The sequence below is a fragment of the Heterocephalus glaber genome, unplaced genomic scaffold (assembly GCF_053883595.1).
Source record: "Heterocephalus glaber isolate CG9 unplaced genomic scaffold, H.glaber_assembly_v1.0 deba00001481, whole genome shotgun sequence".
NCBI classification, from domain to species: Eukaryota; Metazoa; Chordata; class Mammalia; order Rodentia; family Bathyergidae; genus Heterocephalus; species Heterocephalus glaber.
This window is the reverse complement of record NW_028258317.1, coordinates 19750731-19763601: the sequence shown is the minus strand read 5'-3', so window position 1 is coordinate 19763601 and position 12871 is coordinate 19750731. Positions and strand designations below refer to the sequence as shown.

The 12871-nt window shown below is 37.8% G+C and overlaps 1 protein-coding gene across 2 annotated transcripts in view; it reads right to left on the bottom strand.

The window, feature by feature from the left end:
• Rigi (RNA sensor RIG-I) overlaps positions 1-12871 on the bottom strand; it is a 74932-nt gene that overhangs the window by 2478 nt on the left and 59583 nt on the right. For both annotated transcript variants that reach the window (XM_004838383.4, XM_021252958.2), the window contains exons 15-17: positions 9034-9201; positions 6850-7001; positions 1135-1278 (exon numbers count right to left, since the gene is read on the bottom strand). In XM_004838383.4, the coding sequence (XP_004838440.1) occupies positions 1135-1278; positions 6850-7001; positions 9034-9201 (464 nt within the window). The remainder of the gene's footprint in view (positions 1-1134; positions 1279-6849; positions 7002-9033; positions 9202-12871) is intronic.

Below are 12871 nucleotides of genomic sequence, written 5' to 3'. Positions count from 1 at the left end.
TATTTTTATCTTTAATCGACACAATTGTATTCCTGTATGGGGCACAGTGTGATAATCTGATATATGTGTACAGTGGGTAATGATCAGAGTGATTAACATTTCCACTTCCTTAAACCTTTGTCATTTATTTGTGTTGTAAATCTTCAAACTCCCCATAGTACAGTTAGAAACAATGGAGCTGCCTGAAGTCACTCCCTTTCACTCATTTAATTTTAGACAGCATACTGGGGCCATTCCTCTTTCCATTGTCCTAAGAGAGGCAGAGAATCATATAATAAAAACCCAGGTTATCTCTGATATTCTAGGTGAGAGCACATTGGATCCCTTGGTCTGACCTTCGGTCACCTTCACCCTACTCCAACCTAAGAGTTCATGAATATGTACCATATCTCATGTATCTAATTAAGATCAGAGTGAATCCTGGGACAGGCATGCATGTTGAGAGCCCCTGAGAGATGACACAGCACCTTGTCAATCATTCCTGTGAATCAAACCTAGAGATTCAGGGGAGGTACCTAAAATTTCAAAAGCCTGATTTATCTGGGGGCTGCTGCTGTGTGCTGTGATCTGTATGCAGTGCTTTTCCTTTCCTGTCATGGCAGCACCATCTTTTCTGTCCATGCCATATCTTTTGTTGACATGGACTTGGCCTAAGCACAACTTCCTGAGATCCTCAGTAAATCTAACTGATTTCCACTCTCCATCAGGTAATGAACTTGCAATGCGTTGCTCATCACACACAAGAGCCTGGATTATATCTACTGAATTCATCACATGATAACATTCTCATTTAGTGCTGTATAAAATATGTAAAAATTATTATAACTATAGTTATCCACTGTGCTAAAGAACATTAGAACTTATTCTTTCTAACAGTATTTTGGTATCTGTTATTTGGCCACTCTTTTCTCCCCACCTCACTACCATTTCTAGCCTTTAGTGACCAATAGTCAATACTTCTGTAAGAGCAACATTTTTACCTTCCATGCATGAGCAAGAAGATGCAGTATTTTTTATGTACATGAACCATGGCCACAATAAGTAATACTATTTTTTTTTTACCACGAATAGATAGTAATCTTTAACAGTGCTAATACACAAAAGCCAGGTACTTTTTGTAAAAAGGCTGCTTACCTCTATCACTCGAATGTCATCTGTATAACATGCCAAGACTTTGCACTTTCCACAGAGCAGTCTTTTATTCCCCTTATCAGGGACGGGTTTGGGTTTTGGTTGACTATCTCTGATAAATTTTTCTTGACCCTGTATATGGTGAATCTACATGCCAAAAGAAAAGCCTCATAAAGTAATCCAAGCAAAGCTAGGATATATATGTACACATACACACGTGCATACACACATATACATATATCATCATTCATATACAACTTCCAAGACCATCTATTTGTATTGTTTTGTTTGTAAAAATCTCATAGATAATTTTACTGGTTCTCCTAACTTTATTATTTCAATGTCTCAAATTAGTCTTTCAATGCCCTTCTCAAAGATACCATAAAAGGACTGAAGATGTTCATAAAACAGTCACATAAACCATGCTTCCTACTATAACAGTTGGCAACACCTTAGAAATCCTTCACAAATCAATGGACTATTTCAGGCACAGTTATACCCCATTGCAGGTATAAATAAATTGAGTGGAACAGAAGGAAAAGCAGCCCCCAGTATCTAAAATATTTTCTTTCTCCTTTTCAATCATGGAAAATACTGAGTTCCAGTAAATTTAAATGTATATATAGAATGACTGTGTTCTAATTCAAAATATAGGTCTTGGCTAAGAATACCTAAGAACCCTGGACAGTATACACAAAATAAAAGATTCTGAAGGGTGAAGAGAGGAAGGCAGACCAGCTAAAAAAACAAAGGGTAGCCGGGGATTTAGCTCAGTGCTTCTGGCGCCTCCCCAGCAAGCGCAAGGACCCGAGTTTGATCCCTGGTACCAAAATAAATAAATAAATAAAAACAAAGGGTAAATAAGAAGCAAAATGGAGGATAGATATTGGGAAGTAGGAAGAACATGTTCAAATGGGAAGAGGAAGAATGGAGGGGAGAGAAGGGAGGGAAGGAAGGAAAAGAGAAGAGATTAAAACAAGAATGGAAGGAAAAAATAGAAACAAATCTTTTGTAAATGGGGAGGGGAAGAGGGGTTGAAAAAAGAGAAGGGGAGTGGAAAAAAGAATTAAGATATATTATGTACAGGTACACATTCCCCATGATGAACGTGATGATTCTGTATAGCAAATATACATAATAATTTTTTTTTTAAACTGAAGGGGAAAACAAGACATTCTCAGATTAAGAAAACTAGTAATTTGTCAGCAGCATACCTACCCTAAAATGAATGCCAAAGGAAATTTCAAGTGCAACAGTTTCATAAAATACAAGATGGGAACAATGGTAGCATCCCTCTCATGGGAGGTAATACTAGTTTATAACTGTTCAGGACTGCCTGGTACAGGGCAAATGCCCAAAGTTGTACCCTTGGTCCGCCATGCTAGTCTTATGCAAAGAACTATGAAAATGTTAAGGATGGTGGCTTGTCTTTAGTACTGTGTAGGGCAGTCCCATTCATTAGCTAATTTTCACAAGGATCACAGCTGATTTCATCTATTCCATATAAACTCATTAACTTTTATCATGTTAGAGATATCATTTATACTTTGATTATGGGATATGATAAACCTATAAATGAATTTGGGATAAATGTATGAAGGAATCCACTGCTGCCATCCTGATCAGAGATCCCTCTAAACAACCCCTCCCAGGACAGCTGCATCTGGGACTCATATCACCATCAGCCCTGCTACTGATAGCAGCCACTGTTCCCTGCACTTTCCCAAGCCGCGTTCTTGGGCAACCATCACTGCTTGTGCTCTCTCAAGCCTGGTTCTTAGCAGGGAGCCACAACCTCCTCTCACTGAACTACTCCTTCCGCAGGACCCTACAAAAGACCCCACAGCCTGAATGAGAGTTGCTGGTATGCTCTCTAGTGCCACAGCGATCCCTCTCACATCGGCTCTGAAATAAACCGGTCCTGTTGACAGGTTTCTTCTTTCCCTTTTTCCTAACAATGTACATCTATAAAATATTCAGTCATTCCCTTCAAGAACACTGCATTTCTTTTGTCTTAATTTATTTCTACATCTCCAAATAAAACTTAGAATTGCCCTATTTATCTTTCAAACTTTTCTACTCAGGCCAGTAGAAGTAGTGGTTAAACAGATGGCTTTACCAGCTTCACTTTTAGCCATGTGATCCACTGGTGCTGAAGCTTTTATGCTCAGTTTCTCTCCTAGGCAGTGACACATAAGAGTCTCTACAGCATCGATCCCTGAGAGACCAGCTGATATGTGGGGCCTTGGTGGTGTCTGTTCCATCTGTCTGGGCTGCAGTTATTGTCAATGTGAAAGAAAAATCTCCCTCTTACATGTTCCGATTGGTTATTGATCACAAAGAATCCACTGATTCCTACTGCACTTCAAACTCATATACAATTTGATTTGCTTTTTTAAAAATTTAGACCTGGAGCCAAGAGTGGTGATGCAGGCCTGTAATCCCAGCGGTTGGGAGGCTAAGACAGAAGGATAGAAGTCAGTCTGAGGCCAGCCTGAACTATATAATGAGCCCCTGTCTCAAAAAACCAAACCCCTACCCCCCAAAAAAATTAGACCTCGAGCATAAATTAAGAAAATAAAAATATGACTCTGTCTCTTCATGTACTGACTCATCCTACCCGAAAGTATCTTGTTTTTGTAAAAATAGAGTGTTTATGTCCCCCATTTTCAATCTAATTTTTCACTACTGTAAAGCTATTATATTATGTATACTTATTCCATTATTTCCTTTGGATAAATTTCTAGAATTAAAATTCTTAGGTTATATGATACACATTTCTGTATGAGTAATTTTAATTTTTTTTTTCAGGCATGGGTGTAATCACTACTTCAGGCAGGATGGAGGGTCAGGAGAATGTAACAGAAAAGAGGGTAAAAAAATGTAAACTTTTCCCTTAGGCATACAACTGTTTTTTAACTCACTTACATCTAATGGTATTTAATTATACACTAAAATTTCAATTAAATAGTAATAATCTCATGTATTTTAAATGTTATTATTGGCAACAGATATAAATCCAGTAAGTTACAACAATTACTGCTATTTTAAAAACTAAGTAAAAGTCAATAACTGATTAAAGAGTTTCAGCCCAAGTAATATGTCTACAGCACACTACCTCCCAGCCCCCACATTTTTGGTTGAAAGAAGAAGCCTCACTCCATGCACTGAGGTGGAGAAAAGCAAAACTATGGAATCCTGATTGTGGGTAGTCATGGGTAACCACCACGATGGAAGTTCTTCATTCAAAGGGAACTTTCTTTCACTTCCTATCTTGTTCTCTGCTCCATGAGGAAGGGAAAGTAGGCTTCCTCATTTTTATCTCAGAACTTTATATCCACAAGTATCCAAAATACTCCACCTGAAGGAAATACTACCAAATTCCAAAGCTTGCATCATAGAAATGAGTTCTTGGCTATGTCTGGATGTCTGCACATTAAGTTTCTACAGAGTAACCAGAGAATTCCACAGGGGTCACAATACTCTAGTGATGGTGGCCCACACACATAGACAATGTCGCTGGGGAAAAAAGTGCAGTCTCCCCAGAAGATTACTCTAAGGAGCTCCAAACCTTTCCCTTTTCTTCTGCAGAGTTTCTTCCTTCTATTACAATCAATATGCAGGGACTAGGGTGCTGAGGTCCAACTATAAGTTCCCACTAAATGCTAAAAAAGGGGGTCTCACCTTTGAAAGCAAGCTTTCCTTTTTAAACAGAACTGCTGGGCTGGTCATCTATAATAAGACAGGAATGTCACCAAGACTCCAGGCTCTCAGCTGCCACAGAATTACCAGCTACCAGTGACACCTGGCATACTCATTCTGGGTTGCCTCTCATTCTTTACCATCTCTGCCCATGTTCTACCTTTGTATGTTAGGCAAACCTCACATGTTACTCAATAGCCTAATTCAACAGATACTGCTTCTCAGCCTACTCCTTAACCTGGTGTGCTGGCCACAAAAGAATGTCTCCATCTGGTTCAGCCTCCATCTTCCTTAACAGACTTTTCTGTATTGCTTCTGTCACGTGAGAGTCTAAGTGTCTTGTTACTCAGTAGAAGAGATAAAAATTATGCCATGGTTATACAAACTCAATATGGTTTGAAAGCTTTCATTGGTGACATCCCTATATTCTACAAAATGAGATTCATCAGTGAAAAGAGAACCCTATCAGTAAAATTAAGCAAAAAACAAAAGATCACCCTGCAATTCTCACCAAAAATGTGGCAAAGTTAGTTTGAGATATATTAATCTCCAAACTTTAGGAAGAAATACTTTTTAAAAATGAGTAAACACTGACATAAAATTTTCATTTTGTCCATAAGTATATAACTTTAGATAATTGCTTCTCAATACTTTTTCTGTCTTAGGGATTCTGACTTTTTAAAATCATAGACACTATGGAGTTGGTCAGCTGAGTTGTAAGGTTCATCTTTTTTCTTTTTTCTTTTTTTTTTTTTGATACTGGAGATCGAACTCGGATCCTTGCACTTGCAAGGCAGGTAGTGGAACCACTGAGCTAAATCCCTGGCCCTGTAAGGTTCATCTTAACAAAGTTAGACCATGCTTCATGCCTCTATCCAATAACTGCTCTCACTTTTCAATATATATTTTATACTAGGTACTTTGCTAATTAATGCATATTTCTTATTTTATTCTCTCAACTGCTCTGTGAGTTAAAAAAAAATTATTTTTATAGCCAGGCATGGTGGCACATGCCTGTAATCCCAGCATTCAGGAGGCTGAGGCAGGAGGATTGCCTCCAGTTCAAGGCCAGCCTGGAGTACATAGTGAGCTCAAGGACAGCCTAAACTACATATCAAGACCTTGTCTCAAAAACAAAGAAACATAAACAAACATTATTTTCACAACTTTACAAAGGATATGGCTTAAAAGACAGAGTAGCTGCCTCCAATCACACTGTAAGTGGCAAAAATGGGAAATGAATCACTGATTCTTGTGTCAAAACTCTTCCCCAGCCTTGGAGAGGCTTCCAGAGATTCTGAGATGAAAATCTCTACAAAAGGTTTGGAGAAAATGTGGGTAAGCAAGCATGTATACATGTGTGGCTATATTTCTTGACTTTATGCAATCTGATTTCAGGCTTCTGTGTACAGAAGAAATTACAATAAAATTAAGGTCACTGTGGAGCAGGTATGCCACTCTGAGATATACACTATGATCCATACCTACAAGTAAACATCCCAGAACCTGCCCTATGACTGGGGAGCTTTTCTCTGACAGTAGAGAAAGATTGGAGGAAGAAATGAAGAGCTGTGTCTTATAGTACCAAGGTGTGGTCCTCAAGATGAACTATCAAAGTAACAACAAATGTAGCTCAGTTTGCCCTTTAGATGTAAAACAGAACTTCAGGTATTAGCACTCATAAAGTATATTTTAATCTCATTAACACTTAAAAAAACTAATTTTGGCTAGAATTGTATGGCTCAGTGGTAGATCGCTTATCTAACGTGTGAAGCCCTGGGTTCAATCCCCAGCACCAAAGACAGACACACAGACAGACAGACACACACACACACACACACACACACAGATTCAACAAATTTAAAATGTTCACTACAGGACAAAACTTTAAACATAACCTTACTGTTCTAATACAACATTCTACACAATATGCTAAAATATACCAACCACGCTCATGTTCCCTGGTTTTTGTTTATGATCAGATCCTAAAAGAGGAAGACAGATGAAAAGACTTACTCTCTTTTGAAATGTTGCTTCATCCCATGTCTGAAGAATTGAAATGGAGTCATTCATCATTTTTTCCTTGTATAAGTTTGTATTTTCTTTTTCAATTACATCAGCATTACTACTCAGGAGATAGCACTTGCTACCTTTTGCTCTTCCTCTGCCTACCAGGAAATAAATATTTTTGGTGGTTTTGACTTAAAATTCTGATACAATAAAAGAACAGGTAAAAGGATAGAGATATTCCTGAAATTCAATTACAGTCAATGAATCCTTCTTCCTAGGGAAATCAAACTGTTAAAGAGTTCATCAAGGGCTGGGGATTTAGCTCAGAGGTTCCGCTGCCAGCCTTGCAAGCACAAGCACAAGGACCTGAGTTCGATCCCTGGTACCAAAGAAAAGAAAGAAAGAAAGAAAAAAGAGTACATCAAATGCACGTATGCATCTACATGGCAAACATGCAGACAAATGAAGAGCCCACCTTAGGCTAGCTTTCCTGGGGTCTCCAGTGATGCAATGTGATTAGACAGCCATATTGTCAGAAACACTCCTTTAAATATAATCCAACATGAACCCTCAGTCTGACTCTGTGAACAATCTATGATGAATAATAAATATATCCTCACTCAAGAGTCTTTTAAAAATGGGGAGACATATTCACAACCACCAGCAAGTACATGGAAAACTTTAAGAATGCTCTTACACCACCAACAGTGTGAAAAGACAACCCACAATGTGGGAAAAAAATTTTCACCAGCCATTCCTCAGACAAAGGACTACTATCTACAATATATAAAGAACTTAAAAAAATCTTCCCAAAAGAATTACAAGAATCATATCACAGTGATATATGTGCACCCATATTCATAGTAGCACGGTTTGTAATAGCTGAAACTTGGAAACAGCCCAATTGCCATCAACTGGAGACTGGATAAAGAAAATTTGTTTTGTTTTGTTTTTATATAAAATGGAGTACTACTCCAGCCATAAAGAACGAGAAATTAGAGACATTTATAGCTAAATGGATGCACATTGAGGCAATACTCTTAAGCATAAATAGGACACACGTGTAAATACCAAATAGTTTCTCTGGTGTGAGAAACTGCAAGTATAAGGACTAAAAGGTATAACAGATAATGTGAAATAGGAAGAAAAGGGGGAAAGGGGAAGCGGAAGAGGTAGGGGAAAGGAAAGAAGGGAATGAAATTAATATGAGAAAATGGAAAAATAGGAACAAAATCTTTGTAAATAGGGAGGAATGGAGGGGTTGAAGGGAGGGCTGGGCAAGGGTGAAAATAAGAACCAAGAGAGACTATGTAAAGGTGCAAATTTCCACTGATGAATGTCATTATATTGTATACCTAAAATGTACCAATAAAATTAATTTTTAAAAAAGAGTGCTCTTACAAAGAAAAGGCTATTGGCCTTTAAGAGATTATTTTAATGCAGGGAATTAAGGTCAGGTGCAATGAAGGCATAGGGAGAAGTAAAATAAAGGGTAGCAGCACATGAGCAATTCTTTAAACTAGGAAAATGGATGAAGTCTGGTTGGCTGAACTGGATAATGAACAAAGGGAAAGAATGGGAAACAGGTTGGAAAGGTAAGTGAATACACTGAAATTTGAAAATTCTTTAACATCAAGTAAAACAGGGAACAACTAGAGTTTCTATTGCCAATCTCTGTTTCATTCCAACTTTAGTATATGTGAGTATTAGAAGTGAGTATTAGATTTTCTATATTGAAAATGATATTCTGAGAGCTGCTTTTCAAGAAAAGTATTGTGGCAGCTATTCTTACAGATACTGGAAAAAAGGAAGAAAAAGGAGGGGGAGGCTGGTTGGAGACTCTTTAGTCCAGGTGGGACAGAAGGACTCTGGAGCATCTCTTCTGGAAAAAAGGGAGCCACCAAGCCCATAACTGAAAGTTCTACACAGTGACCAATGAAGCCTCAACCCAAGTTGGATATGAGTCAATCTGGTCAAGTAAGCAGTACCACTGTGAACAAGAATCACAACAGGGTATGTTAGTGGACAAAACTATAACTATCCAATCCTGACCTTTTTGGGCCAATGATATGAGAGCCCACTGTTCCATTGGTCACATATTCATGGCTCAGTAAGGATAAAGGCAAAAATGACAGACATACAAACCACACAAAATGGGGGCCATGTCAGAATGGCATCAAAGCTTCTCACCTCTGCTTTGGATCATTTTGATGACATTGCCCACATACTCATACAAGATAACTAGATTGCACTGAGCAATGTCAATGCCTTCATCAGCAACCGAGGTGGCAATCAGAATATTATCTCCATTGGCTCTGAATGAATCCAATACACACTTCTGTGCTGGGAGGGTCATTCCTGTGTCAGAGTAAGAAGGTATTACAGAACTCACCAAAGAAAGAAACTTCCCCTCGAACATCTGGCTACTAATTATGGAATGCTTATTACAAGCTAGGTATTGTGATAACTGCTTTATAATCATAATCTTCCAATAACCCTAGGCAGTAGGATCCTTTCCTCTGCCTGTTTTACATAAAATATTTAGAGTAACCTTTAACAGCTGAAACTCTGCCATTAATACTACCCAGAGCTCAAATCTCAGTTCTAGCACTTACTAGTAGTGTGGCTTCAGCCCTGTTATTCCAAGGCAAATATTGAAATATTGACCTTTTTTGCAAAAATATCAACATCTAATAGTAGTTAATTTAAATGTCTATAAGAGTTTACAACTGACAAAACGCTTTCAGAGCTACACAGTGGAACTTCACAAAGCCATGTAAGGTCAGTGGGCCAAGTGTTATGAATAAGGACCTTGGGTTTTGGAGGTGAGCTAAACTGACAAGCTAAACAAGTGGAAGAAATGGACCTTGAACTTAAGTCTAGGACCCAAACAGTGTGCACTACTACAGTGTCTGCCCATCCTCCCCTATCCAACCATCCCTGCCTTTTCTAAGAATCACTTTTCAGGAGTAAAACCAAGGGTAGATAAGGTTATATTATGTATATCAAAGACAACACTCTCTCTAGTCACAAAACCTATTTCTTTCTGCTCCTAGAAACACAGCTAAATTATAAATCTCAGCCTTTCACATGGGGCTTGTGGACTAAATCCTTACTAATGATAGACAGGCAGAAATAACACATGTCTCTTCCAAACCTGACCCAAGAATATTCTTATTCCTTATCAGTGGGCTAAATAAGGTTACAGGAGAAGATCAGAAAACCTCTGGGATGACAGAACCATAACAAGGAAGGAACCAGAGTCCATAAATCAGAGCAAAGGCCTATACTACTACTCTTAGACTGTGATGTAAGCAACCAATGACTTTTATTATGTTATGTCCTTGGGGTTTGTTGGAGCATCAGATTACTCTGACTTACATAAAGCCCGTTCCGTGATGAGCACTACTGGGTTAAAATAAGCACTTGAACCACACTGAGTCAATCTCCCTCTTGGAATCTAAATTGAGATCTGAAGACAAGTAGTAAATTTAGAAGGTATGGGGAATGCAAGAATGAAGAAGCAGTGAGAGCAACCTATAAAGGGAAAAGAGTGAAACCGATGTGTAAGATTCAGACAACTTTCCAATCTCAGTTCCAACTGTCCAGAAAGCCCAAGTATACTTCCTGATCATGGGTTCTACAGAGATCTGACCATCCTAGCATTTGGCTCCCCTTACTTGCACAAGCCTAAGTGAGTTTCTGTTAACTGGAGGAAAGGACGTTGTCTAAGATAGTCATGTACTGACTTCTAATACCCTATGATCTTGGAGACTAAATTTAAATCATTCAAATATAGAGTGAAGTTAGGATGTGGTAATCACCCTGTTCATGTGATCATGGCAACACCCAAAATGGTAGCTCAAAGAATATGCACACATAAAGTCAAAATTTTAAAGGGTCCAACAGACCCATCTACATTTAAATATTAGTTGAATCATCTTATGATCTCTAGTCTTCACAGAGAAGACCTATCTTAGGCAAGCAGAGGAAGTAAATATTACGTTCCTTTACCTAGCTGGCAATGGGATCCCAGTTTTTAAAAAGACCCTTCTAAGTTTATGAATTAATCATAATTCAAAGTCATAAAAATTCAAGTGCAGTTTTATTTTTAGACAGTTTCTTAAAAATCAATTCCTGTATATTATTGATTTTACTTTTGAGTTTTCTTGAAAAATCTTTGTTAAAGATGCAGATCCAGATTTCTTTTGTTAAAGATGCATACATATCTTCCACTCCTTTTGAACCCATGTATTCTCAGTAAAACCAAAACCAAAACCAAACAAATGAACCATGTAAAAGGTCTATATGTGACCAAGAGCTAATATCTAGCATATGTTGAGCACTCACCATGTGCCAAGCACTATTCTAAACCAGGAGTTGGCAAACGTTTTCTGTAAAGGCTGGGTAGTAGGTATTTTAGGCTTTGTGGATTATACTATCACAACTACTCAACACTCCCATTATAGCATGAAAGCTGCCAAACGATACATAAATGAATAAGCACAATTATGTTCCAACAAAACTTTTTATAGATATTTAAATTAGAATTTCATATACTATTCATATATCAGGAAATATACTTTGTTTTTTTCAACCACTTAAAAATGGAAAAATTATTCTTAGCTAGTGAATCATTCAAAAGCTTGTGGTAAGTTGGATTTTGCTATTCATTCACATTAACTCTATGAGCCAGATGCTATCACTATTTTTCTATTGGACAGATGAAGAAAACAAGGCACAGAGAGTAGATAACCTGTTTCTTCACAGGGAGCCAAAAGATGGCAACAGAAACAGGAATTTGGGGACATTCAGATTTAGCAAAATGAACATTTGCTTATTTATTTGCAACTTTTTGTAAAAGCTCACAATTTTTTTAGTTTAACGTAAGATTAACATGATGTGAAAGGAAGAAGAATAGGCCAGAAAATAATTTAGTCAAAATCATCTTAATGCATCTATTCATTATCAAACGCTCATTCGGCAATTATAGATTATGGTTTGTCAGCTAAGGAAATTATGGTTAAAGACTCTACTTTTATCCCAGCTCATATTTTGTGAAAGAAGGACATGGACGGGAAGCTGTGGTTCAGCGGGATGGGCAATGAAATGGATGCTGTGGGAATGGAGAGGAGGGGCATTTCGATCAGTTTACAGAAGATGAGGAGGCATAGTCCCTGACACAGAGTAAGTTCCAAGTACAAGTTGGATGGAAGAGTGAACAAAGAAATAAGAGAATGTTTTCTGAGTGTGCATTTATGGGGGAATAGCAAAGCCTAAAAATCTAGTTGGACTCAATGATGGAGTCCGAGTACAGAGAACTTTGAATTCCAACCACACTAAGATGGTATTGGACATCATTTGGTAAGCCACATTTTCAAAAACCTGAATGTACAGTTTATAACTCATGAAATTCAGAGATTCTATGAAGGGAAAGTGCAAGTGTGACTGATGACTGAGGGCCGGAAGGGCAGGGAAGAAGCAGGGGTTGATAACTTTAAATAAAACTAAGAGCAGTAGGGTGAGGACCTGTCACTGCAGGTCATATAATATTTCATGAAATAATTTCTAAGGTGTGGGGAACACAGCTGTGTGGAAGAAGGATTGGGGCTGGCCTAGGAGCCTCCCAAACCCAAAGCATACTTTAACCATCCTAGCCAGATTTCAGAATTGTTTGTTTAGACTTTTTAAACTTTTAAATATATAATATACAGAAGAGATATATATCTACAGTTTAATAAAGAATAACAATATAATAGAAACAGAATATTCCTATTTCCAGTTAATCTTACATTTGTTACTTGAGAATCTGAGGAGAGAGGAGCACTCAAATAGTATTTAAAAAACTTTGACTTGCCTGCAAAATATGTAAGAGGTAGTTTACTACAAGGAAAGAGACTAATGTGATTACAGTGTTTGAGCAATGTGATGGCCTCTTTTTAAAAAAAGTTTGAAACAAGATCTCACTAAATTGAGTGGGCTGGCCTTGAAATTGTGATCCTCCTGCCTAAGCCTCCTCAGTACTGGG